The sequence below is a fragment of the Megascapheus bottae genome, chromosome 21 (assembly GCF_031878675.1).
Source record: "Megascapheus bottae isolate mThoBot1 chromosome 21, mThoBot2.hap1, whole genome shotgun sequence".
NCBI classification, from domain to species: Eukaryota; Metazoa; Chordata; class Mammalia; order Rodentia; family Geomyidae; genus Megascapheus; species Megascapheus bottae.
In genome coordinates, this window is record NC_143529.1 from 15,513,587 (window position 1) to 15,541,526 (window position 27,940).

General features: G+C 39.3%; 1 protein-coding gene across 4 annotated transcripts; it reads right to left on the minus strand.

Annotated features, from left to right (window-relative positions):
* Positions 1–352: 352 nt before the first annotated feature.
* Positions 353–27,937, minus strand: Mdh1b (malate dehydrogenase 1B). 4 transcript variants are annotated; one of them, XM_090354686.1, is made up of 13 exons: positions 27,836–27,882; positions 27,547–27,731; positions 26,380–26,492; positions 22,399–22,533; positions 21,747–21,889; positions 19,268–19,764; positions 15,779–15,929; positions 14,070–14,233; positions 12,034–12,173; positions 11,698–11,749; positions 6,338–6,436; positions 3,058–3,129; positions 353–639 (listed from the first exon to the last, which is right to left on the minus strand). In XM_090354686.1, the coding sequence occupies exons 2-13, from the start codon at positions 27,569–27,571 to the stop codon at positions 608–610; spliced, it is 1,623 nt and encodes a 540-aa protein (XP_090210812.1). In that variant the 5' UTR covers positions 27,572–27,731; positions 27,836–27,882; the 3' UTR covers positions 353–607. The 4 variants fall into 4 exon arrangements, 3 of the variants coding, with proteins under 3 accessions (XP_090210812.1, XP_090210813.1, XP_090210814.1); XM_090354687.1 differs by lacking the exon at positions 27,547–27,731 and having other exon boundaries at positions 27,836–27,937; XM_090354688.1 differs by lacking the exons at positions 27,547–27,731; positions 27,836–27,882 and having other exon boundaries at positions 22,399–22,568; positions 26,380–26,464.
* Between the last annotated feature and the right edge of the window lie 3 nt (positions 27,938–27,940).

Here is a 27,940-nt window from a genome sequence, read left to right on the forward strand (position 1 = left end):
AGGAGGAGGAACAGGGGAAGTAGTTTTAAAATAGACATTGAGCTTTCTTCATAGTAACATCAAATAAAATGCTGACTTTCCAGTTGAGAATGCACATTGGTTTTACTAGTACAGCTTTAAGTAAAAACTAATTTTAATGTTTTCCTCCAAATTTCAGTTTGTTCAGACCCTATCTTGTGTCAGGAACTAAATGTGTTGCAATGACAGCTATGTGAATACAAAAAAATCCAAGGAAAAAAATCACACAGAGAACGGTTTGAAACCAGAAACTTGTCCAGCCCTAAAGACTTGTACCAGTTACTCAGATAAAGGGAAGCAAGTTTTCTTGGAAGGATATACAATGACACAATGCCAATGCTATTTTTAAAATATAATTTCAAAAGAAGAAACCAGCAGCAAACCATTTCGAAGGAAATGTGCAATCATAAACATATATCACAGTGACTAGAGAACACCAAAACTGAACTCTAACATGTTATGCTTTTGCTATTTGATTGCCTTGCACGATGCCATTTAAGACTACATGAAATCTTCCAAATCATTTTTCCCAAAATATACACAAAGTCTTTGTTACAGTTCCAGATTAATATATTTGGTCCAATTAGAGCTATAAATAGGCATCAAATTTGTCTTCAGATTCTGTAAAAGGAAGAAAATTAAAAAGAGAGGTAACTATTTGAAGATACATTAGTAGGTTCTATTTTATTAGTATTCTTTTGTCCCTCTTCCTTCTGTCTAAAGGACTCTTGCATTCTGTCTGGCTTAGTGATTGGGGAATTATACTGAAAGGTCGATTGTATGGGGAAATAAAACAATATTACTATTAGAATTTTCATCTGGAAAAACTAATTCTGGCTTCTTTCTTGACCTTCCGCTTTTTCTGTGTTGTCTTTGTAAACTCTTTGCTTTTTATTCTGTGTGGTGTATACGTGTATCATTTCAATGCACAAATTCTAGTTCTTTATAGTTAGCTCTATTCCAAAGTCCATCAGATTGTTAAGTTCTCAGAATGGAAGCTGTACTGGAGCTTTTCTGGACACTTAAATAAAAGTGCAGAAGCACAAGTGACTGTCTTGATTAGTCAAATACTCAGTTAAATATGTTGCTAATCTGGACTCACATATGTTTATGTGATGTCTATGTTTTATCTAATCATGCAGTCTGAGGTAAGGATTAGATTCCCACTGTTGTAGCTTTGGTTATAGAAGTGGAAAGCTGAGTTCCCAGAGAGTGGACAAGCCAGGCTGATACCTGGGGCATCCAGAGGAAAGTATGAAGAGAATTTTAGAAGGACACTTGAGTTTTCTATTGCCCAGTTCATTTGGAGAAAAACAAAATGATAACATTCTGTCTTCCATGTGCCATTTATGAATCCTTGAACTGATGACTTGGTGAGGGAGTGGGATGGCTCAGCTCTGACCCACTTCTGCTGACCCACTGCAGAAGTAGAAACTTAAAAAGGTGTTCTTTTTTTTTAAAATATTTAAGGCACATTGATTTCTACAGATATTCTCATTTTTTTCTATCTTGTTCTTTCTACTCTGAAGTTTCTCTCAATTACTTGCTCTGTTAGGAACTGCAGGATATGAGAGTATGTTTTTCATAGAACTGCAGTCTCAGACATTGGCTAGTCCATGGCTCCATTAAGACAAATAGTTGCCCAAACAACATAATACAGCAATGCTTTACCGTACCCCACCTCCCATGGAGTTGTGGCACCTCCCATGGAGTTGTGGTGTTACAAAATACATTGCTGGGGAACTTCACAGGGCTTGACTTTTTCCTTTCTTCCTTCCCTTCCCTTTCTTCCTTCCTGCCTCCCTTCTCTTTTTTTATTGCTATCTTTAAGAAGTTTTACAAAAGAGTTGCCATTCAACAAAGCAGTTTATGAATATGATGCATCTTGATCAATGTCACTCCTTCAGTATTCTCACCCATGTGACAGTTTCCTTCTACACAGAGTCAGGTATAAAGAAGTGTGGATAGGATCAGGAATATGGTCTAGAGGTAGAGTGCCTGCCCTGGCATGCATGAAGCTCTGGGTTTGATTCCTTGGTACTACAGACACAGAAAAAGCCAGACGTGTGCTGTGGCTCAAGTGAAAGTTCAAGGATAGTGCCAGGCCCTGAATTCAAGTCCTGGGTCTGGCAAAAAAAAGAATAAGGGTGGATAAATTGGAAACAGGACAAATGATTATATTTATCTATATTTTCTGTAGGTAGATTTAGAAAATAAACAAAACCTTTACACAAATATCTTTTTTTTTTCTCAGTCATGGGGCTTGGACTCTGGGTGTGGGTGCTGTCCCTGAGCTCTCCAGCTCAAGGCTACCATGCTACCCCTTGAGCTTCAGTGCCACTTCTGGTTTTCTAGTGGTTAATTGGTGATAAGAGTTTCACGGACTTAAGTACCCGGGCTGGCTTTGAACTATGAGCATTAGATCTCAGCCTCCTGAGTAGCTAGGCTTACAGGCATGACCATGTCCAAGCCTACATGAATATATTTAGGTATTTATGATATATTATGTATTATATGATATATAAGTATGAGAGAGAGAAAAGGAAGAAGGAGGAGGAGGAAGAGGAAGAGAGGAGAATGTGAAGGAAGAGGGAGGAGGAAGCCCCTAAAGTTTGAAGAGAATTCCAACCGGGCTTCTTTAGACCTCTCACTTGTCTTCTGAGGAGGCTTTTGTCTTATACTATTGGTTATTTGGGGCATTCAGAAGCCCTTTTCTACTTATAGAGAAAAAAAAAAGGAAAGCATAAATACAAAGGACCGGGGCTAAGCAATAGTGTTTTGGGACAGTTTGAGTAAATATGATATAGGACAATTTTTCAGGTTCATATACAAAAGAGGGTATTTTTTTTATTCCCCTTCCAAAGTGCTTATAGAGTATAAGAAAAGAAATCGTCATTTGAACATTACTTTGGCTGCTTGCTAAGTTCTCCTGATCACAGAATGCTGATTCTAAAGCTGTAAATGCAGCTCGAAAGCTGGACCACATGAGCCACAACCATGAGCTCTACAGAGAGCTCCTTTAGGACTTCATTGACTTACCATCTGAAAAAATTGGTTCATTTTCTTCATCTGGGAACAGATCATAGAACATGCTATCTTTATCTCCAGTATCTGGAACAAAAGTTAAGGAGAATGGGTTAGGTTCAAATAGAACCAACAATCTGGGACATGTTCTAAGTCAGTATTTTATCAAATACTGTGTCTGTGTGCAGACCCCCAGTAAAGAACACATTCTCAGGATAGGATTTAGCGTTCATATGAATCAACCAAAAAGTACAAGAAATAATACCATTTTCTAATCTCTTCTTGTCAATTTTTAATAAAAAATGTTTTTGCTTTGTACTCATTAATAATTGACATGTTGAATTGAAACTCCTTTGTACAACTACTTAAAAATAATTTAAAATACTTTTATTTGCCTTTTTCTTTCTATTCTAGTCTCACTATCTTAGTGGGAAACTAAACCTTATATTCTTGTCAGTTTTATGATAGTTAAACGGTAAAATGCTAGTGACTAACTTGATCTCACTAACCATCTATATGGCTAATGCCTGCCTGCCTGCCCCTGTTTCTCCCCCCTTTCCCTTTTTCTCTCCTTCACTCCCCTCCCTTAGTATTTTCCTCCCTCCTATCTCCCTCCCCTCCCCTGCCCCTTCTCCTTCCTTTGCTCATTTCTCTTCCTTCCCTCCCCCTCACTCTCCCCATCTCTCCTCTCCTTTTGTCCTTCTCCTTCCTTCCTTCCTTCCTTCCTTCCTTCCTTCCTTCCTTCCTTCCTTCCTTCCCTCCCTCCCTCCCTTCCTTCCTTCCTCTCTCCTCGTTCTCTTCTCTCTCAACTCTCTCCCTGTTTCTATCTCTCTTTCCATATACCAGGGTTATAACGCAAGATCTTGAATTTTACAGCTTTTGCTCTATCACTAGAGCCATGCCTCCATCCCTTTTGCTAGTTATTTTAGAGATGGAGTCTCATGCATTTTTCTGCCTAGACTAGCTTCAAATTGTGATTCTTGGGACCTCAGTCTCCTGAGTAGCTAGGATTATAGGCAGGACCCACTGATCTCGGCCTTATATTTAATATTCATCTGTGAAATGGGAACCAATGCCACCAACTAAAACCAATGCCACACTCTGCTCTTTTCCTTACATTTTCTGCTACTTAGATACATAGAGACACCTCTATGAAGAGAGATCTACTAGAGCTGGGCCTGAGTCCACAGTGCTGCACAATGATTTGAGCAAGGTTAAGGATGGTCATCTTGGTACAAGCCTCATCCCATCCATTTCCTGCTTTGTCCCATCGGCCTGCTGGCTGTATTGATCACCATGGAGTTAAGAACAACATACTTCCCTTAGCTTTGCACAGCTGTAGCTCAGATCTTACTGTCTTCTGAAAGCAATTTTTAATACCCCAGGCTTGTATTTCTGGAAATGCCTTATTCTCAAGTGCCCCCACATATTTGTCCCCAATATTTGCCCCCACTTTTCCTCTCCCCACGGATTCTGCCCGTAAGTAGTTCTTCAATTTTGTCTATATCCTTTTAGACCCAGATTCTGCACATATTTTCATATGTAGTCTGAGTCTAACTTATTTTCATTAAGATAATCATTTCCAGTTTTACTTACTTCCTTGCAAATATCATAATTCATTTCTCTGTGGTGGAATTGTACTTTACTGTGCATATATTATACACATTTTCTTTCTCCACTCATCTATTGGTAGACATCTAGGCAGATTTCATAATTTGGCTATTTAAAATATTGTGGCAATAAACATGAGTGTACAGACAGTTCTACTATGTGGTGATTTACATTCCTTGACTGTACACTCTGTGCCTCTTCCTGTTCTAGCACTTTCTTTTTGATAGAGTTTGAATGTTTTTACCCTACACCCACTCCAATTGACTCTTGAAGCATCCACCCCAGTGTGATTCTATGGCACTTCAATGTGAGTCTGTTAGGAAGAGATCTGGTCATGATGGTGAAGCCCTAGTGAATGGGATTACTCTGTCATAAAACAGGCTCAGGAGAGAATGTCCTTTCTGACTGCGCAAGGACATTATGAGAAGAAGCCACCTGTGAACAAGAAAATGGGCCTCAACAGCACACTGAATCTGGTAATGACTTCACATGGGACTTTCCAGCCCCTTGAACAGTGAGAAATAATTTTCAGTTGTTTATAAGTCACTTCAGTTATGGTATTTTGTTACAGCAGCCCCAACAACTCACCTAAGTAGTGTAATTTTTTTCTTTGCTTTCCTATTTCAAATGCTAAATTTCAAGTACTTTCTAAAGTAGAAACCATGCTTGGCTTAATTTTCAATGTCCCTAGCACTTTGTCTGTCTTGTCTCCTTCTTTCCGTTCCTCCCTTCTTCTCTCTCACTCTGTTCTTTTTCCCTCTCTTCCTTTTCTCCCTCTTCTTTTCTTCTCTTCCCCTCCTCTCATTTTTACTCCCTCTTTTCCTCCCTTCCTTCTTTGACTCAGCAAATACACATAACATGAAATTTAAAACCCCTGCTTTTTTTCTTTTTCCCACCAGTCCTGGGCTTGGGCTCAGGGCCTGAGCACTGTCCTTGAAATCTCTCAAGGCTACAGCTCTACCACTTGAGCCTCAGCACCACTTCCAGCTTTTTTCTATGTATGTGGTACCGAGGAATCAAACCGGGGTCTTCGTGCATGTTAGTCAAGCACTCTACCAGTAGGCCAAATTCCCAGGCCCAAACCCCTGGGTTTTATTCCTCAGTACTACATACACAGAAAAAGCCAGAAGTGGTACTGTGGCTCAAGTGGTAGAGTGCTAGCCTTGAACAAAAGAAGCTCAGGGACAATGCCCAGGCGCTGAGTTCAAGCCCTAAGACTGCCCCCAAAACTTATATCTATAATAACATTGCCAACTATGTGCAAATTGTTCTATAATAGATTTTTAGAATCTTTTCATCTTGGATGACTGAGTTAGTACAGTTTCTGAATACATGCCCATTTGTTTATCTTTAGCTAATCTTTATTCACAAGCCATTTTCAAAATTTGATTGAATTTTCCTTTCTAAACCTTAAAAGGATCTTTCCTGTGAGTTTTTAGATAACTTATGTGCTTTCCTTCATTTTGACCTGGCATTGTGTGTCTTGGCATTTCACAGTCTCTTGGCTCCTTTCCTTTCAACAATCTGTGTAGCTTTCACCTCCTTATCGTCCCCCTGTATCTCTCATAGCAACCAAGAGACAGAGGGTTCTCGGTGAATATCTGGTAATTTTATCCAAATATTTCATTAACATTTAGTGTTCGCTGTTATGGAAAAAGAAAACAATTTCTTCAATTGAGTGTACCTTCAAATATAATCTCGTTTGATCTTTCCATTTGTTCTTCCATGTTTTCATATGAGGTGGGAGAGGGCTCATTTTCCAACTTTTTGATTACCTGAGATTCTAAAAGTCAGGAAACTGAGTATTAGATTAATTAAAATGGTTAAGCAAATCTCATACAGAAGTAATTTCTTTAACCATAAACAGAGCTCTCTAAACTGTAAGAGGGTACAAGACTGATGATGTTATTTTAGAATCCTTGGGACAGTGTTTTTGTTTGGAGCAAGATCCAAAGGTAACACAGTTTAATAAACACCCAGCATGAAGATAAATAGTTATCTTTCACAAAACTCCCCATAATGTAATGGACTCTTGGTAACCCCACGTATGTGGTTCCAGAGAGACCACTGTTACTGAATATCTTAGATGCTCAGGGTGCAGAGTTCAGTGCTGTACTATGGATGCTTGATTCATTTTCCCCCAGTGCTGCCCAACTACTAATAACAATTTGTCTCTTTTCAAAGTTTTTACTCTATCATTTAGATTAGGCACATATACATTTAACCTGCTTTGTGGATGCTGCTTGCTTTTAAGGGAGGCATATTTTCACAAACTTAAGGTCAGGAAAATGCCCAGTGGGTCACACAATGATTTTAACAAAGCTGACACAATGATATGAGAGCAGTGAGCTTTTCTGTACCTACCGTGCATGTGAGAATGTACAATTTTTTGTTCTAAATTCTTTTTAAGTTTCAAAACTTTACTTATTTGGGGACCATTTTTTCCTAAACTACATGCAATAAATCTGCAAGCAAAACAAGCTTCTGATACAAGCACAGATGGTGAATTTAGGACTATTAGTGATGGTATCTAATTTAGGAAGACAGTTTTGATGCGCAGTTCAGCGAAAGGACTTTGCAGTTCTAACCTTCTCAGTGGAGGAAGCCATCCGGAGGGTCTTTAAATTCAGAGAATAAGAGTCCACTTTAAAACCAAGGAAAATGAAAAATGATTGCTATATTTCGGTGTTTAGTCCCACCCAACAAAATGCCTTTTAAGCTTTTCCCCTTTTTTGTTCAAAGCATGATCTTAAGGATACATTTAAGTTAATGGATGTAAAGCAGGGTTCCTACACTGTATTGGCAGATGCTGGTGGTCCTCTGTGCCCCAGATACATGCGCACAGGGTACAAGTCAAAAGCTACAGAGTGAAAGTGGGTTTGGGTCCTTTTCATTTGTTTAGCTTTTCTGTTATTTTTCTCTACTTACTTGTATTCCTGTGAATAAATTCTTGTTAAGTTTAAAAAAACAAGGAAGAGAGGTGACTGATCATGATGCATTGTAAATATAGACATGGAAGTGGAATCTCCCCCTTACACAGTTATTTGAAGATAATAGCAATAGTAGTAGTAACGATAATAAAACAACTGCCTGTTGAACTTCTACATAATTATCTATGCCTGTAGTTTCTGCTTCTGGATTGCATTTGATTGGATCCTATCTGGATGATGTGATTCAGAATGTTCTCTCCAATTCCTGAACCCCTGCTCTGTCCACACCTATTTTCCTTAAAGACTCACTGCTCCTCCTTCCTTAATTTACCTCACTAAATCTCTGGTCTGAAGTGATGGCCCTCAAGTATTCCCTGTCTGTTTCTTTTGGGCAATATATTCTGAACACAAATGTTTCAGACAGATTCTGCAGCACACAGGTGGTCATGGGCTTTCAGTATCTGTTCACCTTTCCTTCTTTATGCTACACATTTGGCTGAGGTATCTGACTTCATTCGTGTTCTCGCCATTACCATCATTGTCTTTGCCTTGGAACCCTGCCTCCCCAAGTGACAAGGAAAAGAACAAAGCAGGATTCATTTCCCATATTCAGTGGTGCCGATGAAAATCATCTCAGCATCTTTTCAAAGCACCACTAAAGGACACACACAAATGTGTGAAAAACAAAATATTTGGAGATATTTTGATGTTCCAAATAAACTCAGAATTTCACTGACATTACAGGGTAGTGCTATTTTTGTTCTACTTGTGTTGTGTGCTAATATTTTGGGGCTCACGCACATTGTACACCTTCATCCTGCCGCAGAGCATGTGTACAGGGAATCCTAAAACCATATGTTGGGGCACTGTAATCATTGACTTCACTGAGTTGTCAGGTTGGGGGGAAAAAGAGATGTGCCTTTTCTAGGTCACATTCTCTTCTCCTTTCCCTTTATCAAATGTTTAACTTTCCCCTCCTTCCTTATAGCCTCCGTCTTTCCCCTGGCCTTTAACCCTCAGCACTTAGTTTTGCTGCCTGTTGTTTTATTCTGACCTCTCCCATTCTGTACAATTGTCCACACCTGGAACCATCTCCTCATTGCCTCTAATCTTAGCAGGAGAGATGCTTCCAGTGTGAAGCTGGTTGTGTACTCTAGGCCTTAGGTTCTGTTGATGTTTTGAGGATCCTCTTCTGACTCACCTCTGTTTTTACCCTCCCTCATGTTAATGGTGTTAAACATTAACTATCCACATAGCTATGTCTTTATATTTTTTGATCTTTAGTCATGTACATGGAACCAAAGGTAAATGGTACAAATGGCTAGACAGTGAAGAAACTGCCCATCCCTTGCCACGCAGGACATTTTCTAAGAGGTGCTAGTTGATGACCCCTTCCCTTCATGGTTATCTCCAATCTTTCTCCTAAACTAAGAAACACAGGTACATCACCATGCAGATACTTGGATTTAAAGGACTCCTGCTGTGGCTTCAAATGCTAGGATCTCTCCTTTCTATTCTGGTCTCATACCTCGTTTTTTCCACTCTACAGAATTTTTTCTTATCAAAGTCACAAATGACTTTTATGCCATACCTTAATTTAACATATGACATGCATACAATGACTTCTCACTGGGTGTCATTCAGACTTTGGGATATCATTTTATTTTACTTATTCAAAGCATCTGAAAGTATAGACTAGCTCTTGGACTTAAAATACTTTCTGCCTTTAGAGAGTGCCATGACATCAGATTTATGAGTCTCATTCTCTCTTTTATGCGCCTCTGTCATCTGACCTAGTTCTACTTAACCACTAGGTTCTAGGATAATCTCATGGCTTTGTACTATTTATGAGGCAACAGCTCCCAATTTGAGAGCTTAGTCCAACTTGTTCTGAGTTCTGAGAAATATGTAGTTCACTGTCTGCTAGTTGCATTGCAGATATTCGAAAGGTATTTCAGAATTAGAAAGTAAGAAGCCAAGCTTATCTTTCCTTTACATATATATGTGTATAACACACACATTTTCTCTCTCTCTCTCTCTCTCTCTCTCTCTCTCTCTCTCTCTCTCTCTCTCTCTCTCTCTCTCTCTCTCTGTCCCTCTCTCTCATATTCTTACTCCTTTTTATTTGTGTGTTTGTGATTTTTTTCTATCAGTAAATGTACATAATTTCTACCAGTAATTGAACTAGAAGAAGCCTGAGTCTTCCGGAGTTCCCAGAGGCACCCTATCATCATGTCTTGATAATTTCATCTCTTATATTTCTCCCCAATTTCTACTACCCACAATCTTGGCTGTAATCGCCCTTCCTCATGTCATTATGCTCCCCTCCTAATTCTAGTCTTTTTGCAAACAGCTTTGCCTTATTCCAGCATATTTTCCAAACTAATCATAATCATACCCTGATCAAACTTCTGGGCCCCATCTTCTCTCTCTATTACACTCACTTTTCTGTCACTTTCTCCTGACCAGATCATTTTCCATCTAGAGGCCTTCCATTTGCTCTCACATTTTCATGCCAAGGCTTTGATTCTTATTTCCATCTTCTTAGGCTTATGTCACATAAGGGTTTTTTGTTGTTGTTGTTGTTAGTGTTGAAGATTTTCCAAATAAACTGATGGAGGCTTTCTTGCCTCAAGTTCTTCACTGCTTTCCCCAGGCCTACGTTCTTACAGCACAGCACCCTATACTGTGCATCCTTGAGATGTACCACAGAGCAATTACTTGTATAATATATGGTCCTTTGGTGGATGGCAGATTCCCAAAGGGAGATCAGAGCCATCTTAGTCACCAGTTGTGGTTTGAATACATAGTGTTTCCCAAAGCTCATGTGTTATATACTTGATTCCAAGTGAGTGGTACTATTTAGGGAGGTTCTGAAAACTTTAAGTCATAGGGTCTTGGTTGGAGGAACTGGGTCACTGAAGGTTGTATGGCCTTTGGAGGTTAGGTATGGCCCTCATTTCTTCTCTCTCTACTACCTGGCACCCATGAGGTGAAGAACCTCCCCCACCACAGGCTCCAGCCACCATAAAGTTCAGATGGAGCATGTGGGGTCAAGTCACCATGAATTGCCCTCTGATAAAAGTAAATTCTTCCTCCTTTAAATTGTTTTGTCACAAATCATGGTCACAGCTACAGAAAAGTCACTAATATCTACGTATTTCCAGTTCCTAGCACTTGTTTATTATTAGCACTCCCTAAACTTAAGTGGAAAGAAGGAATGTTGGGTTCTAAAATAAATTTGATTAAACCAGTTTGCATAAGTGAATTTATTTACTTTGACATGCCTATTTACATATTGTAAATGTGATTTACCTCAAGGAAAAGATAGGGCAGAAATATGATAGCTCTTCCTTATGAGTTTATTGGAGAAAATTACAATGAAAAAAATTAGGGTATTGAAATTTGTTCTGCAATAAATATGGTATTGTAGGTTAAATCATATTACCAAAAATATTCTGCAGTCCTATCCTGTTTTCTGTGCTTGTGAACTTACTTGCAAATAAGGTCTTAACATGTATAATCAATTTAACATGGGTCATGTTGGGCTGTGGAGGCCCTAAGTGTGTTCTTATAATAAGAGAAGAAGAGGCTTGGAAACATACACACACACACACACACACACACACACACACACACGCACACAGGCACACAGGCAATGGCTATGTTGAGGGAGACAGATATCAGAATAATGTAGCTACAGCTAAACCATGCAAATCACTACTACCAGAGCAAAGAAAGATTTTTTCCCCAGAGCATTCAGGGGGAACAAAGCTCTACTAATGCCCTAATTTAGGCCTTCTATTCTCCTGAGCTAGAAACTATTGCTCCTTTAATTTACCTATTTAATGGTAATTTATTATAGCAGCTCTAGAAAACTAAGAAATATTCTCTAAAACAAAATTTAGGTAGGTGTTTCAGAATGTCATATCTTTAACATTATTACCATGTTTCATTTCAAAAGATTCTGAATCTGACAGTTTCTTTTGTGAATAATTTAGTTAAAAATGATGAAATATAAATTTGAGTATCTATATTAACAGTGATTCATTTACAACAAGTATTTAATACTCTTCATAGTAGCTCAATGAAGCACAATATCTACAGACATTACCTGATTTGTAAGGCTGAAAAGTTATGTTGTTTCCAAGGGCAACAAGTTTCTCCTGTTGAAAAATTTTACAATCAGATAATTAAATGGAAATAATCACTAACTTAGTTATTCCATAATTGAACAGTGCTTTAATTTGTGATTTTAAATAAAGACAGATATTTTATTATGCCATAAATTATAATCATAATGAGCAATGTTCTTGTTTTATTACATTTTTATTGCTTCATGAATTTTAGGAATGAGTTACAAATTAGACATACAGAAAACCAATGCATAGATAGATTCAGTTTAAGATTATTATCAAGGCCAGTTACCTTGAATGTGCTCTGACATTACCTGAAACAGATCACTCGTCATGTTGTTCATTATTTTTCCACTTATTTCAATGTCTTCAAGATCAGTAAGAACCACCCAAGTCCCATTTTCAAATTTCACAGGCATAGAAAAGACAATCCCTTCAGGAATACCAAACTCACCTGCAATGAGCATATACAAGTAAAACACAACACATTCAGAAAGGCACACTCTCCACACCAGTGTGTGTGTGTGTGTGTGTGTGTGTGTACCAGTACTAGGGTTTAATTCAAGGCCTGAACATTCTCTTTGCTTTTTCTTCACTCAAAGCTGGTGTTCTATCATTGAACAACAGCTCCATTTCCTGCCTTTTCTTTTTCTTTTTTGCTGGTTAGAGATAAGAATCTCACAGACTTTTCTGCTGCCCAGGCTGGCTTTGAGCTGCAATTTTCAGATCTCAGCTACATGTGTAGCTAGGATTATAGGTGTGAGCCACCACTGGTGCCTGGCTATAATACTGTGTGTGTGTGTGTGTGTGTGTGTGTGTGTGTGTGTGTGTGTGTGTGGCCTCGGCTTGAACTCAAAGCCTGGGTGCTGTCCCTGAGTCTCTTTTGTTCAGCCTAGCATTCTACTCCATGAACTATAGTGATATTTCTAGCTTCTTTGAGTAGTTTATTAAATATGAGTCTCACAGACTTTCATGATTGAGCTGACTTTGAACCGAGATCGATAGATCTCAGCCTCCCGAGTAATTAAGATTACAGTTGTGAGCCACTCACACCCAGCGTAGTACACAAATTTTTAGTAGCAATGAGAGAATGAAGTTTTAGGAATTTTTCTTTAGGGTAGAGCAAAGCACTCACTTGACAGGTACTAACTGATTACATGTCCAAGTTTTAACAATTCTCCCTACTCCTCTTCTCTTATACTGAGGGGTTAACATTGTCTTTGTTTTAAAAACCTTTTCTATCTTGACTGCGTCTGTTTCCCATAACTTCCCATGACTCGCTCTATAGCCCACAAGCCCACATCATTTGTGCAATCAGCTTTCTACTCTTGTAGCTCATATGGCAGCCATTATGCCTGGATATGGAGCACTGGGAATTGAAAGAAAGCAGGCCGAAAGTTGATTATCTTCTTGCAGCTTCAAATTCCCAATTTGTGTATGCTGGGAATAAAAAGACTAGCACTATTTATTAGTTCCTGAGGACTATTCAGGTAAAACTATCTTCCCTTCTTGATTCCTCAAATAAGAAAATTTGTTCTTACCATTTCAGACATCAAAAATTCTGTGATCAGGGCAAAAATACTAAGGCCAGTTCAAGGTTCCAGAGCCTACAAGACTTTTCCCTAGAGGGCCTCCTAGGTCTTCTGTTCATTCTGTATGTGTTTTATCTGCAAATAACTAAACTTGTGGCCAGAGAATGTGTGAAAGTTACCTAAGGGTATGGTTTTAGGGAGACAGATAATTATCATTTGTAGTCCTCCTCCTAGTATCCCATTCTTTATTTTTTATAAAATTCCTCCAGAGAATTTTCTTTCTACAAATACAGAGTTTTAAATGCCAATTTCTTTTTTTTCTTTTTTTATTGTAATTAGTAAAAGGGTTACATGATATTTGCCAGATAGAAGGAATGCCAATTTCTTAACAAAGGTGACAAACGCACTTGAATTCACACTGTGGCAATGTGAAACTGAACTTCAATTTTATAAAATTCACTGCATGTCATAGAAAATGCTTTTTTCCTGAAGGAATAGACAGGTAATCTAGACAAAGCTGCTTCCTTGAGAGGGTAGATGGACCCATCACATATAAAGCTAAGCAGGGAACTATAATGTGCTCTCTGATTGTTGGCACTGCACCCTGTTATTTTAGAAGAGAGATGGAGAGTGATTCTGCTCTGAGGATTTGGGAAGATGTCCTTGAGTTTTTACCAAGGTTGCAGAAAGTATCAGAATGAATTGATGCATGGATACTTGTTTACTACATTGCAAATGTCCTGACAGATTATAGACCATGTAAAGACATGGACAGGAGTTTAAACAATATTAACAACACATGAAAAGTTTAGATTTACCTTTACTCAATACTCCTAAGGACACAATCTCCCCAGGTGGTGAGCCATGGTACCAGTATTTCAAAGTAGTAGTGATGCTATGTGCAGCCAAAATGCCTCCAAACTGTTTACCTGTAGCTGTCAGGTTTTTAAGTGTCATCACAAATTCTTTTTGTATCCACTCACTACAAGAAAAAACAAGACTAGAAATGAAAAGAGAAATTCTTGTGATGTTGGAAGTCAGTGTAAGTAATCACATCCATAATCAAAATGGAAATATGACTTCATGGGGTCCATAGGCAATTGATGAGAAGATGATGCATTTTAGCAGGAAGGAACCCCCAAATTTCAAATTAAATATGGTACTTTCATTTAAAACTAGACATTTTTTTAAATAAGCCCCTGAATTATTCAAGCTGAAACTAATGATGGTTTTATGGTCTGACGTCTAAACTAAGACACAGTCCAGCTCAACCAGAGCAAGTGTTAAGGGCTACTTACTGTGGATTAGCCTATGCACAGATTCATTCAACCCTGGCCTTGGCCAGCTAGCAAACTCAGAGAAATCTGGCTGCAATTGGGTGAAACTGGGACTCTTCATTCTTGGGCATGAATGAGGCTCCTATGGGTTGTGGGGTGGGGATGGTGTGGGGAAAAGAGTGTAAGCAGCAATGTAAAGGAAACGCTAAGAGTGGGAAAGTTCTGCAGTTTAGAAAAATAATGCATAAAAGATACTCTTACACGGGAAGTTTGGCCTAGTGGTAGAGTGTTTGCCTAGCATTCATGAAGACCTGGGTTTCATTCCTTGGTACCACATACATAGAAAAAGCTGGAAATGGTTCTATGGCTCAAGTGGTAGAGCACTAGCCTTGAGAAAGCCCAAGGACAGTGCTCAGGTTCAAGCTCCAGGACTGGCAAAGAAAAAGATGGTCCTGCAGGTTTCTCTTTTTCTGTATCCTGGTGTGAGTGTTTACTAGAATTAATTGGATGAATCCATCTCTTCTCAATGATCCTGTCTGGGTCATTTTCATACTGCTGATGGAAAAATGCATGTCAGAGGGGGGTTATATAATGTCTCTAAAACAACACAGCTAAATGAGAATTCCATCCCAAGAAGTTTGCTCCCTAGTACAGTGTCCCTAGCACCTCTCAATTGTGCCTTTCAGGGGAACACAGCATCCCACTTGGCCTGGCTAGCTCATTACCTTAATTCTTCATTTTGGAACTGTTGCAATTGGGTTACTTAACTTCAGAGTTTTAAAGATCCTTTATATATATCAATAGATTATGTGAACTGCCTAAATAATAATTGGAAATATCAAAATGCATAATTTTAACATAAAATAGAGTATGGTGCCGGGAGTGTGGCCTAGTAGTAGAGTACTCGTTTAGCATGCATGACTCCCTGGGTTTGATTCCAGACAAAGCTGGAAGTGGTGCTGTGGCTCAAGTGGTAGAGTGCTAATCTTGAGAATGCTCAAGGTCAGTACCTAGGCTGAGTTCAAGCCACAGGACTGGCAAAAAAGAAAAAATAGAAATTGGAGTTGTAAATCCACTAGGTACTACCTGTAGAATTTTCTGTTTCTTTGATAATACCACAAACAAGTATATAGGTAACTAGTATGAGTAATTTATGTATAAAGATTTGTAAGATGATTAAAAATATATTAACAATTATTCTACATTTGTGTAACTTTTGTTAGTAGACTTCACTTAGAAATATACTATACCTGTCAAAAATCAAGCTTAAAACAGGGCGCGAAAAATCAGGACGATTAGGAGGTCCCCAAATGGCACTATCGTATCCATAAACCTTTGCCTTCCTCAGATCAACATAGTTAGTCCCGCTGATGTTGCCCCAAATGATCACATCTTTGATGCCTGTAAATAAAAAAGTAGAAATGAAAATAGATTATAGTAAGATGCTTTTATAATTCATATAAAATTACCTGAAGCCTATTTTTTGTTAATATGTTTATTTCTATTTGGTATAAAGTGAATTTAAGTTTATGCCCCTTAAAATTGGGCAAAAAATAGGAGCCATCTCATCGACCACTAGGGCCTGGCAATCTTCAGTAATACAATGTTGTAAGTACATGTGGAAGTTCAGAAAATAGTGAAATAGTCTCTGAAAGAAGCCACTATTAAAACTTACAGGAGAGTTGCTCTTCTTTTCATTATTCTGTGTTCCACTGAGAGAGAGGGAGAACTTTTATATCTACTTCAGTTTGACAAGACACCTTTGCTTCTAGACTGAAATTAATTTAACTCTGTGGGTATATTTTATCTCTGATGAAAAGTGAGTGATTATATTCTATGTGGGAACCAATTCTAAGTAGTAGGTGTCAAAGAAAACCAATCAACTGCAACCCTACAACACTCCAAGACTGGAGGGGATGAGGGAAGACATAATAATTATGCAGTGGTATATAGTTATGCTGTATATAATGTAATATATATGGCTCAAACAAGGCAGGCTCAAAGTCCTGACTTCAAGTCCCAGTATTAGCTGGAAGGAACAAAAAGGAAAAAGAATGAATGACAGGAATGTAAAACAGGTTATGTTCCCCAACATAGGAGATAGTGAGATAGTGAGATTGTGGAGGACCATTAGAGAGGGGGAATACAGGTGAAGGTTTATATTTTGTATGTATGAAAACAGAACAATAAAATCTGCTGAAATCATTTTAGGAAGTGTAGAGCTTGATGAGGATACACTCTGTTTGAGTATGGAGCTGTCACAATAACCCCGCCCAATGTACAACTAATATTTACTGATAAAGTATTTTAAGAAGATAATGATACATGCTTTGGAAGTAATTAGGATTTAAGAAGTTGGCCTTAACACTGAGATGGAAGTCATATGTTAATCTTCTCAAAAGCAATTTTATGAAGTTTCCCACAGGGAAATAATCATTCAAGAAGACTGTCCAGACTGTCTATTATGAATTATCTGGAATGTAACATACATGAAAGCCCTAAAATAAAGAATTTTAGAGTCCTCTGGTATTAATCTCAGAGACAAAGTTCTAGAATCCTTATCAGCAGAACATAGTATTTTATTTTTATATTATTTCTAATCTCACTCTCATTTCCATTTCTGAGTAGGTTGCCTCATGATGCAGAGTATTGTTGGCCAGGGGACAAGATATGTACCCACAGCCTGATACACATTTAATAGTTGGTATTAACCCAGTAGAGGACCATTTTTTTTTTACTAGTCCTGAGGCTTGTACTCAGGGCCTGAACACTGTCCTTGGGCTTTCTCAAGGCTAGAGCTCTACCACTTGAGCCACAGCACCACTCCTGGCTTTTTTCTATGTATATGGTACTGAGGAATCGAACCTGGGTCTTCGTGAATGCTAGGCAAGCACTCTACCGCTCGGCCAAACTCCTGGTCTGTGGACCATGTTTTTAAAAAAGAAGAAAAGAAAAGAAAAGAAAAGAAAATGGTTGGGTACTTGTAGAACATGCCTGTAATCCTAACTACTCAGGAGACTGAGATCTGAGGATTGCAGTTCAAAGCCAGCCCAGTAAGGCAAGTTTACAAGGCCCTTATCTCCAATTAAAACTACCAAAAAAGCCAGATGTAGAACTGTAGTTCCAGTGGTAAAGCACTATCCTTGAGCAAAGAAGCTCAGAGACAATGCCTTGGCCCTGGGTACAAGCTCTAGGACCAAGGTAAAAATAAAATAATATAAAGTGGTTTATTTTCTCCCAAATAATCATCACATTAATTCAGACAGGTATGCAAGGACACCATAAGTCATGCGTCCTAGGGCTTCTTTGTAAAGTAGCTTTTAACAGACTTCACCCTGGCTATGCTGTTGAGGCTCACAGAAGTCCTTACTGCCCAGATTTGGACAAGGTAAGGTCACATTTCACTACTGTCTTCTCCACTTTGTTTGAGAGAGTTCCTTCTCCTCTTTCCATTCTCAGTGATGCTGTGCAACTGCTCCATCAAGCAGCAGAGTTAAAATGTGTCCAATGGGATCCATTTTCTGATCTAGTCTCATTATCACATGATTCTAATGCCTCCTGCTTCAATGTTTATAGGAGCAGATATCATAGAAGTATCAGATACCATAGAATTATGAGTAAGTTTAACATCATTTCAAAGGATCCCACGTATCAGACCTTTTCTATTATCTCACTGATCAATTCCTGGAGGCAGGTGCTGTTGACTATTAATATCTCAGCACAGATACAGGACACACAGATGGGAAGTGGAGCAAAAATGTTTTAATACATCCTTGTTCTCCTTTTCTCTCTCTCTTGGTGGTGGTACTGGGTTTTACTGAGGGACTTGAACCTGATAGGCAGGTAGATCTACCATTGACCATAAGTGACCCTAACTGAATTCTAAGTTTTTAAACAATCCTCATTACTTTACTTGACTAATATTATGGGAAGAAAGTATTACTGCTAAATCTATATTATTACTTGACATCAAAAGTTTTTGGAGGTACCCAATTACTTGGGAGGCAGAAGTAGGATGATCTCTATCCGAACACAGCCTGGGCAAAAACATGAGACCCTATCTGAAAAACTAAAGTAAAAGGCTCAAGTGGCAGTGCATCTAATCATATTTATTGGTCAATTAATATTTATAATAATAGACAAAACCTGTTGTAAAAAGTCACAAAAACGTGCACAGTACAAGAGGTTCCCTGCATTCTGAGTTGTCACTTTCATGGTTTCTAGTTACCCTGAGTTAACCATAATGTGAAAATATCAAATGGAAAATTCCAGAAGTAGACAGTCACAGATTTTGGGTAACTTCTATCACCACATATTTTTTCTCGTTGTTCTGCTAGTTTAATATTTATCTCTATCTTTAATCTCTTGTGATTTCTACTAATAGATTATGCCTTATCACAGGATGAATGGAAAGGAAGAAGATAAGGAGGGGGTGTACTGCAGGTGGTTGCCTGTATCCAGTGGGAGCCCTGGAGTGTTTTAGAAAGGGCCTCACAGTTTACCTCTGCTGCTTGATGGAGCAGGCACACAGCACCACCAAGAATGGAAAGAGGTAGAGGAGCTCTCTCGAACAAAACTGAAAAGTCTGAGGGTGGACTACTGATAATCAAATAATAAAGTGTTCTATCTGCTTCCACTTCTGTACCACATATCCAGCACGAACCTAAAGGCCTCAAGCCTTCTTCCTGGCTGCTTGAAATCATGTTTGAAAACACAAACAATATCAGCAGTCCACTCACATGAAGCAGCTGTTTTCAACTTTTTGGCTATTGTGGCTCTGGCTTGGCCTTCCACGCCCATGGCCACAGCGATAATGTTGTCTGCGATACTTGGGGCATACTGCATGAGCAAAATCGTTTTCAGGTTCACAAAGCTTTTTCCTCCCACGATGACCTTGACGGATTCATGAGCGTTTTTCTCCATGTGGTATGCATAGAGGCGACACAGTGATACCTTGCTCCTCAGGCAATTTTCCAGGCTGGTCACCTCCCTCTCAGTGCTTTCATCCAGGACGATAATGACCTGAGCTTGCTGGAAGGCCTCTTCTATCTTGGTGCAGTAGGAGATTCTGAGGAGAATCTGAGATGCCATATCCTCGATCTCCATCACCATGGCTTTGAGGTAGTTTTCCACCTTTTGCTGGTCAAATAGAGTGAGGCTGATTTCCGTGTTCTTACCAAACACTTCACCGCTCATCAGTATGGGGATTAGGTTGCAGCTAGCAGGGGAGGCTGCACTGATAAAAATACAAAGTTGAGGTGCAAGTGGTTAGACAAACACATCGTTATGTGTTCATTCTTATTTAGTTTTTTTTATGTGTACACGAGTAGGATTTTTTTTTTTTGGCCAGTCCTGGGTTTGAGCTCAGGGTCTGAGCACTGTCCTTGGACTTTCTCAAGGCTAGAGCTTTACCACTTGAGCCTCAGCACCACTTCTGGCTTTTTTTTTCTTTATATGTGGTACCGAGGAATCGAACCCGGGTCTTCGTGCATGCTAGGCAAGCACTCTACCACTAGGCCAAACTCCCAGGCCCACGAGTAGAATTTTTTTTTTTATATTGTAAGTAAGAATTTACACAGCTGGGGCCAATGGCTCATGCCTGTAATCCTAGTTATTCAGGGAGGCTGAGATCTGAGAATCCAATTGGAAACCAGCCTCGTCAGACAAATTCCTGAGGTGGTTATCCTCAGTGAACTAGCCAAAAGCTGAAAGTGTGGAAGTGGCTCTGTGGCTCAAAGGGTAGTGTGGTAGCCTTAAGCTGAAAAGCTCAGGGACAACGCCCAGGCCCAGAGTTCAAGTCCCACAACCACCACCACCACCAACAACAACAAATAAGCTGAAAGTGAAGGCATGGCTCTGGCAGCCAGCCCAGAGCCAAAAGCTGAGCAGGAGGACTAAGTGCTAAATTAAGTCCCAGTGAGATTCTAAGGTGGGGGGCGAAGGCATTCACAGATCTTTTAAGTTGTACTAATGGGAAACAGAGCAACAATAACAACAACAACAACAAAAAATCCTCCCACTGCTGACCCCGTGTTGGACATCTGAAAGCAATCTCACACTAAGAAATAACACAGTGTGTTATTTTCAAGTAAACTAGAATTCCTTAGGTGTAGAGAGTAAGATTTCATCACTTAATTCTTGTTTTCATCTATTTTACTGTAATTAATGGAAGGGTTACATTATATTCACCAGATAGAAGGTGCATTACTTCACAAACATTGAAGTAATGTTTCTTTCTCATGTTTTGGTCCCCATTTCCCTCCCCCCCAACCCTTCATCATTTCATTCTAATTACATGTCTACATCTCCCCTTGGAAAGGATATAGGTTTCATTTGCAAAAGCTCTCTTTTGCACCCTTATATACCAAGGAATAACAGTTTTCAAAATAGGGTATATTTTCCAAATATTCACAAACAAAATCCCTTAAAGACAGTTAGCATGCACAGAGGTTGTGCATAATGTATTTACAACCTCATGCAGGAATTTACTTTTCTATTTCTGTGATAAAAATCAACAGTAGGGAACTGGGAAACCTAGAAGAGATTTCTAGATCGCTGTGGGATTGGGGAAAGGAACAGTGGGAATGTCTATAGCTTTTTTAATCCTTTGAAGATATGGTATTTACGCAATCTCGTAACAGAATCATGGATAACATCCATTCTTTTCTGTATTTGTATGTTTAATAATAACAATTTTTATATAAAAAAACAAGCATACAGATTAGAATATACATGGGTAGCCTAGGCAGTGTAAGACACAGAGTCAGAGGATGGAGAATGGAAGAGGAAGACAAAGAATGAGTGTTGAGATAAGAGAGACAGTAACAACAATGGCTGTACATGTCCTAGTCTTGGAGGGCTGAGGGGCAAACTCCAGAGGAGGATGCTCAGGAGCAGGATGTGGAGTTAGAGAGTGAGGGGACGCATGGAGAAGATCTTACTGGAACTAGTAAGTGGGAGGAGCCATCTTTAAAGGCAACTTTAAAGATTGCAAGGAGCAAGGATATAACTTAATAAATGCACCACACAATAAATATGTTTTCAGATTGTATGTGTGTAAAACTCACACATGGGTTTATACACACTTGTACACACACATATGCATATATCTCAAGCTTGATAACCCTTCTTTAACCAGAATTAATACCACCTCATTCTTCTTTCAAAAACTCAATAGCCAATCTAAAAATAAAAAATCCTAGAGTCTGACTCTCGCACCTGGTGATCCAGACCTGCAAGGGGCTGATAAGATCTTTCATGGCTTCTTTCTCCAGTTCTTTTTCTATATGCGTTTCCAGATTCTCTTGAGCTATTATCATCATCATTTGAGTTGTCATTCTAGAGGTGACACCATAATACAGCTAAATATTGGAGAAGCAAAAGTCAGTCTTAGAAGGGTGATCATTACAAGATGAGTGGGAGGGGTGGGGAGAGGAAAAGTGGGAGAAAAAACATGGGAAGGGCTAACAATGTTTGAGAAGTAATGTACTCACTACCCAGTGAATGTAACTAACCCCTCTGTACATCACCCCAACAATAAAATTCAAAAAGAAAGAAAGAAAAAATAGCTTAAATAAGCTGGAAAGAGAGATGAAAGTCTCAGAAAGCAAGACATTTGAAATATGAAATAATGGAAGAGAATAACTTTTTTGTTAATCCCGGAGCTTGAACATAGGGCCTGGGCACTGTCCCTGAGCTTTTTTGCTCAAGGCTAGCACTCTACCACTTGAGCCACAGTGCCACTCCTGGATTTTTCTGTTTGTTGTAGTACTGAGGAATAGAACCCAGGGCTTCATTCATGTTAAGCAAACACTCTACCACTAAGCCACATTCTTGGCACTGAGAATGATAATCAGTTTAACTCACATACCTGAGCATACTCCAGGAACTCGTTATATCCACCCAGGAGCAGACCCTTTCCTCCACGATCAATCATCTCTCTCCAGATGATTGGGGATCTTTTGTGGTTCCATTTATTCTTTTCACACACTCCTTTCAGCCACTCCTATTAAATAATACCCCAAGAAACGACAGCCACGCCTATTAAATAATACCCCAAGAAAAGATATACATTAAATCTGCCTGAGAGTTCAGTACTCTAGAATTTAACACTAAGTATCAGCTTGTTTTAATGCCACTATGGATACACAATGCAGTTCAGGCATCTTCAAACAGGAAAAATGTGAACACAGGAGAATGATGGTGTCAGTAGCAAATTACCAAATGAGAAAGGGTCTTCTTCAGATTTATTGATCTAATCATGGTACTCTTTCTGCTGATATGTTCAACTTAGGAGAGACCTATTATTTAATTGATTTTTTAAAGGCTTTTTAAAAATTATACATGAACTATTCCTAGTTTTAGGGCCACATAAAGATGGATATTGCCTTTCAAATTCATGGTTTATGTGTTTCACACTGAATGAACGAGGTGAAAAGTCAAGAAAAGAATTGTTTTTTTTCTATGTATGTGGTACCAAGGAATCAAACCTGGGTATTCGTGCATGCTAGGCAAGCACTCTACCACTAGGCAAAACTCCCTCATTTGTAATAATTAGTACAAACCTTGGACTCTCCTAGCAGAGGGTTACAATAGCTCGAAGCCTAGATACATAAGGCTACATAGGATGAGGCTAAAAGAAAGGACCTCCAGGATATGGAAACAAGAGCTTTAGAATGTGTGATTGTTTTTCTTAATGTACTATGTTATTTCTCATCTCTTTTGTTGTCTCATATTGTTACAATATCTGACCTTGTTATCAGGTATATTGTATATATGTTTATTTGTTTATTTGAAATAGGAAAGGGAAGGGGGAAACAAGATGAGGGGAGGGAAAGGGGGACAAAAACATGAGAAAGGGTATCACTGTATGTGAAGTAATGCTCCTACTATCTGGCGAATATAACTGTAACCCCTCTATTAATTACAATAAAAATGTTTATAAAATAAAAAAACTTTTAAAAATAAAAAAATAATTGAAATTATTATCTAGTTTGGGGATTCCAGGCATTCCAGTGAGATCTGATAAGAGACAAGGAGAAGCATTCTTATCTATGAAGAATAAAAGCCATTATGAAGAATAAAAGACATTAAAGCCCATATCATTATTAGGGATATCCATAATAAGGCTACCTTCCAATGAACATTCTGGGAATGATTTTCTCCTGTTGATCTTGAAGATCTCGCCACCTATATCCAAGCTGAAAGCAATCAACATAAGGACTCATCATGGAGCTCTAGCCATGGTTCAACCAATGACATACTGGGCCTATGCAGAAAAGTTGTTCTAGCTCCAAAGACCATAACACCAAGCAGAATATATTGATGTCCCTGCAGCAGCTGAGTGACTATGAATAGAACTGGAGTGTGTGTCAAGAGTGGAATATAAAATTGGACAAGGGAGAATTTACCCACATGAATTCCTCTTCTGCAGTTCAGAAGTGCAGACAGTGGTGGGGCCCTCAGGCGATAGTGATAATATGTTGCTAGACTGTCTTTTGGAAGCTCGGAGAAAGTGATGACCTAAAACTGAAGACAACTCATTGCCAGAACTGCCATGGGAGATAGTGAAAGAAGGGATTCAAGAGGCTAGTGGACTTGGTACTAAGGGAGTCTGGAAACCTTCCCAGTTGATTGTCTTTGCTGAAAGGTCTTCAGCTGAACTGCATTCACAGAATTCTGTGGAATGTTCCAGAGAGATGCCTCAGGGGCAGAGAGAAGCCCAGTGTGTCTGTTCTTGATAAACTGTGGATATAATTTGAGACTGGGAGGGGGCATCACCAACCAGAGAGCATATGTCATGAAAGATGTCTTAATCAGTCCAGTGGATGCGATAACATAGTTGTAGGCAGAATGGTTTCACAAAATGACACAAAAGGAAAGGCTGCCATGCATTGCAGCTTACCCAGTTACTGTTGCTGCTACATGGTCAGTGTGCCAGCAAGAAGCCAATAGGGGCCCCTAGTAACGGTGTTATCATTTGAAGTTGCCAGTTAGCCTCTTTGAGATGATTATATTAGACTCCTAGCCTGCAGAGCACAATGATTTATCTAGATTTGAATCAACATATGTCCTGGGCAAAGAACCATCTTTCTGCTATCTTTGGACTTGCACCCTTGGCTAAGTTTCTTACAAAGTGAATAGTATACCAATAATAGATCTTACGTAATCAATTTCAAACCAAGAGATGCATGCTGCACACAAAATGGAGCCTATAACCAGACCTATTGCTCCTACTGTACCACACAGACAGGCAGAGGGCCACTAAAGACATGTATTAGCTTTAAGACCTATCCCTTGCAATGGTGGATATCTCCTTCAGGATCGTGCTCTCTGTCTCTGTCTCTGTCTCTGTCTCTGTCTCTCTCTCTGTCACATGTGTGCACGCACATATGCATGTGTATGCACACACACACACTCACAAACACACACACACAAATCAATGTAGTGTTTTTCCCTACTATGTAGAATGACTGAATTCAAAGACTAAGAATTAAAATTAAGAGGGACATTGTTTAACATCACTCCTAGTGACCCATGTAAGGAATATGCACCCCTAAATCACAAAGGAAGAGTGGCTATACTAAGGACAAAAAAAATTCCCACTAAACTTTAGGCTCTGGATTCCATTATTTGCACAGTGAGTTGTTATGACAAGAAACCAGCAGGCAAGGACAGGAGCTGCCATTTTGGAAAGGGTAATTGGCTATGCTGATCAGGGGTAGATAATTTTAGTGTGGTTGCTAAAGAATATTTAGCATCTGGAATAACGGATGGTGTGACACTGATTAAGACACATGGTGTTCATAAATTCACAGGTTGACTTGAAACTCCTATGTATAGCAATTTAAAGAAAATTAAGTAACCTTCCTCTTGCAATGTTTCCCAAGGGAAAGATGGCAATTGGACATCCAGAGGAGCTGTTACTAGATAGTGGGAACTTATATACAACACGGGATGTGTGGTAGATGCTGTCATGTGTAATCTACACCCTCTCTTAGTAACCAAGGCACCCATGCCTGTATCCACCAGCTACAATGGAAGCTGATGGCATGCTGCCATCTCTCCCTATGAATGATCTCAGAAGAAGACTCTTCCTCTTGTCTAAGGTTAAATCATTTTCCTTGGACAAACCAAGTGGAAAAAGCTTGCCTCAACCTGGGGTATCTCAGAAAGCCATTCCAGCGTGACATCCTTGTAGGATCCTGCGAGCCCTCTGATGAGGCTGCACTGTAGTTTAACCACCCCCTTTGCCCAATACTGGTGTCCTCTTTCCTTCTCAGATTAATATTGTCAAGAGCCGTTTTTCAGAAAAACTCTTTAAAATTTCCATTTTGAAGATGACTATTTCAAATTAACAAGTCCTCATATCATTAGAAATCCATATGAAGGATTTTGTTATAGTATTTCACCTAGTTATCTGATATATTGTATATATGCGTCTTTGGTTATTTAAAGTTGGATAGGAAATGGAGGAAAACAAGATAAGGGGCGGGGGTAGAGGGAGGGAAATGGTGATCAAGACATGAGAAAGGGTATAATATATGTGAAGTAATGCACCTTCTATCTGGTGAATATGATGTAACCCTTCTATTAATTACAATAAAAATATATGAAAAAAAGAAATCCATATGAAGGATTCTTGTTGGGTGTGTTTATTCTACTTATTGGCTAGAATATTCTTTGCTCTATTGAGTATTAAAAAGAAGTCTTGAGACCAAACAACTTTTACTAGTCATGAAATATTATTCATACATGAACATTCATTACTAAAAGCCAATCTGAGATACTAGTATTTTTATCAAAAGAGAGCACACTTTTATGTGTGAGTTTAACAAAGTGTATTTCTTACCTCCCAAACATCAGGGTGTTGTGTGATTTTAAATATCCGAAAATCAGGAAGATTCTTTTGCAAATATTCTGCCAGAAGTTCTGCTTTAGCATAAAATGGACAATCTGCTTTACCTGAGAAAGTTAAAATTAGCCATGTTTTCCTTTGATGCAGAAATAATCCTCTTAGTGAAACTATTTTCCATGCAATTACAAAGGTTTCCATAGTTAGAATTTTATAACACAAAATTGTGGAAGAAATTGACATGACATAAACTTCTGATATTATGTTGATAAAAATGCACAGGATATCAGAATGCAATATGGAAACAATCAAACCTGTACTTTAGTTGAGTATTATAGCTGCAGCGTGGAGAGAAAGATTGGATCCCTTGAGAATCCGAGAATAGGCAGGTGACATAAGTACAAGAAAAGGTTGATAGAGATCTATTCTAGTGAGAAGAACAATGGAAATGGAAAGAAGCATTTTGTAGCAGTATTAAGGAACAGAATCTATAGAATGGAATGTCCCTTTGAGAGGAAGTTAAAAATTATTTCGAGGCAGCCCAGTGCCAATGGCACATGCCTGTATTCCTAGGTATTCAGGAGGCTGACATCTGAGGATCATGGTTCAAAGCCAGCCTGGGTAGAAAAGTCCACGAGACACTTATCTCCAATAAACTACTCAGAAAAAGTACTAAGTGGCTATGTGGTTCTAGTTATAGAGCACTAGCCTTGAGTACAAAAAGGCTCAGGGACAGCGCCTAGGCCTCAAGACCAGCCCCACCCAATTTTTTTTTTTTCTTTTTCTGTAGCAGTGATTTTAACAGTTGAGTAGATTAAGAGACAATATAAAACCAAATATAAGGACAGGCTTAATACTCCGAATAGTCTTAATATTCTATGTTGTTAAGAAAGGGAGCATATTTGGTAGAACAAAGTGGCAAACATGCTGAGTGCCTATGCGACATTTTGGAGTTGGAAGAGCACAGGAATGTCTAGGCATGAAGTTATGAAGATAAGTTGTGTCATTTCTCCCACACTGAGGTTCCCCCATCACACCCTGAGGCTTCTAACCTCTGTCTGTATCTGGAATGGCCTACCAATCCCAGGCCTTAACAACTCCTTTCACAGTTCCCACAGTCATGCTGCTGTGTCCACCCCTCCTCTAATCCCCATCCCCAGACACCTGTTCCTTTCCCAGTGCAATACATTCCTGCAGCATCAGAAGCACGACAAGGAGCCCGCTTCTTTACGCTTCAGTACCCCCATGACAATGAACACTTTCTAAGGGCGGCGGCGCAGTTCCCGTCCCCTGCTGTGTCGGTCCGCCCGTGTCTGCGGGTAAACGCAGGAGGCTTCCTGAGGTAGTCGCTGGGGAAGAAGCCAAATACAGTGGTCGCCAGCAAGCGTCCTTGGGGAGCGAGCTGTTGGCGTGCTCCATCGGCGTCCCGTGAGCGGACGCGTGGGTCACTCACCCGCGATCACGAACTTGGCCATGGTCTGGGGAGGACCCCGGGGCTCCGCGGCGGCGTCGCGGTTTCCTAGCAACCACGTAGCCAAGCGCAGCGCAGGCGCACTGG

Bases quoted from the DNA above. Each gene is read 5' to 3' on its own strand.
- Mdh1b (XM_090354686.1), bottom strand. From the start codon at position 27,571: ATGTATTGCACTGGGAAAGGAACAG. The intron at 14,234-15,778 runs GTATAGTATATT...TTTTTCTTGTAG, and splicing joins TTAAGCTTGATTTTTGACAG to TGAGTGGATACAAAAAGAAT. The intron at 640-3,057 runs GTAAGTCAATGA...TTCCTTTTACAG, and splicing joins TGAACCAATTTTTTCAGATG to AATCTGAAGACAAATTTGAT.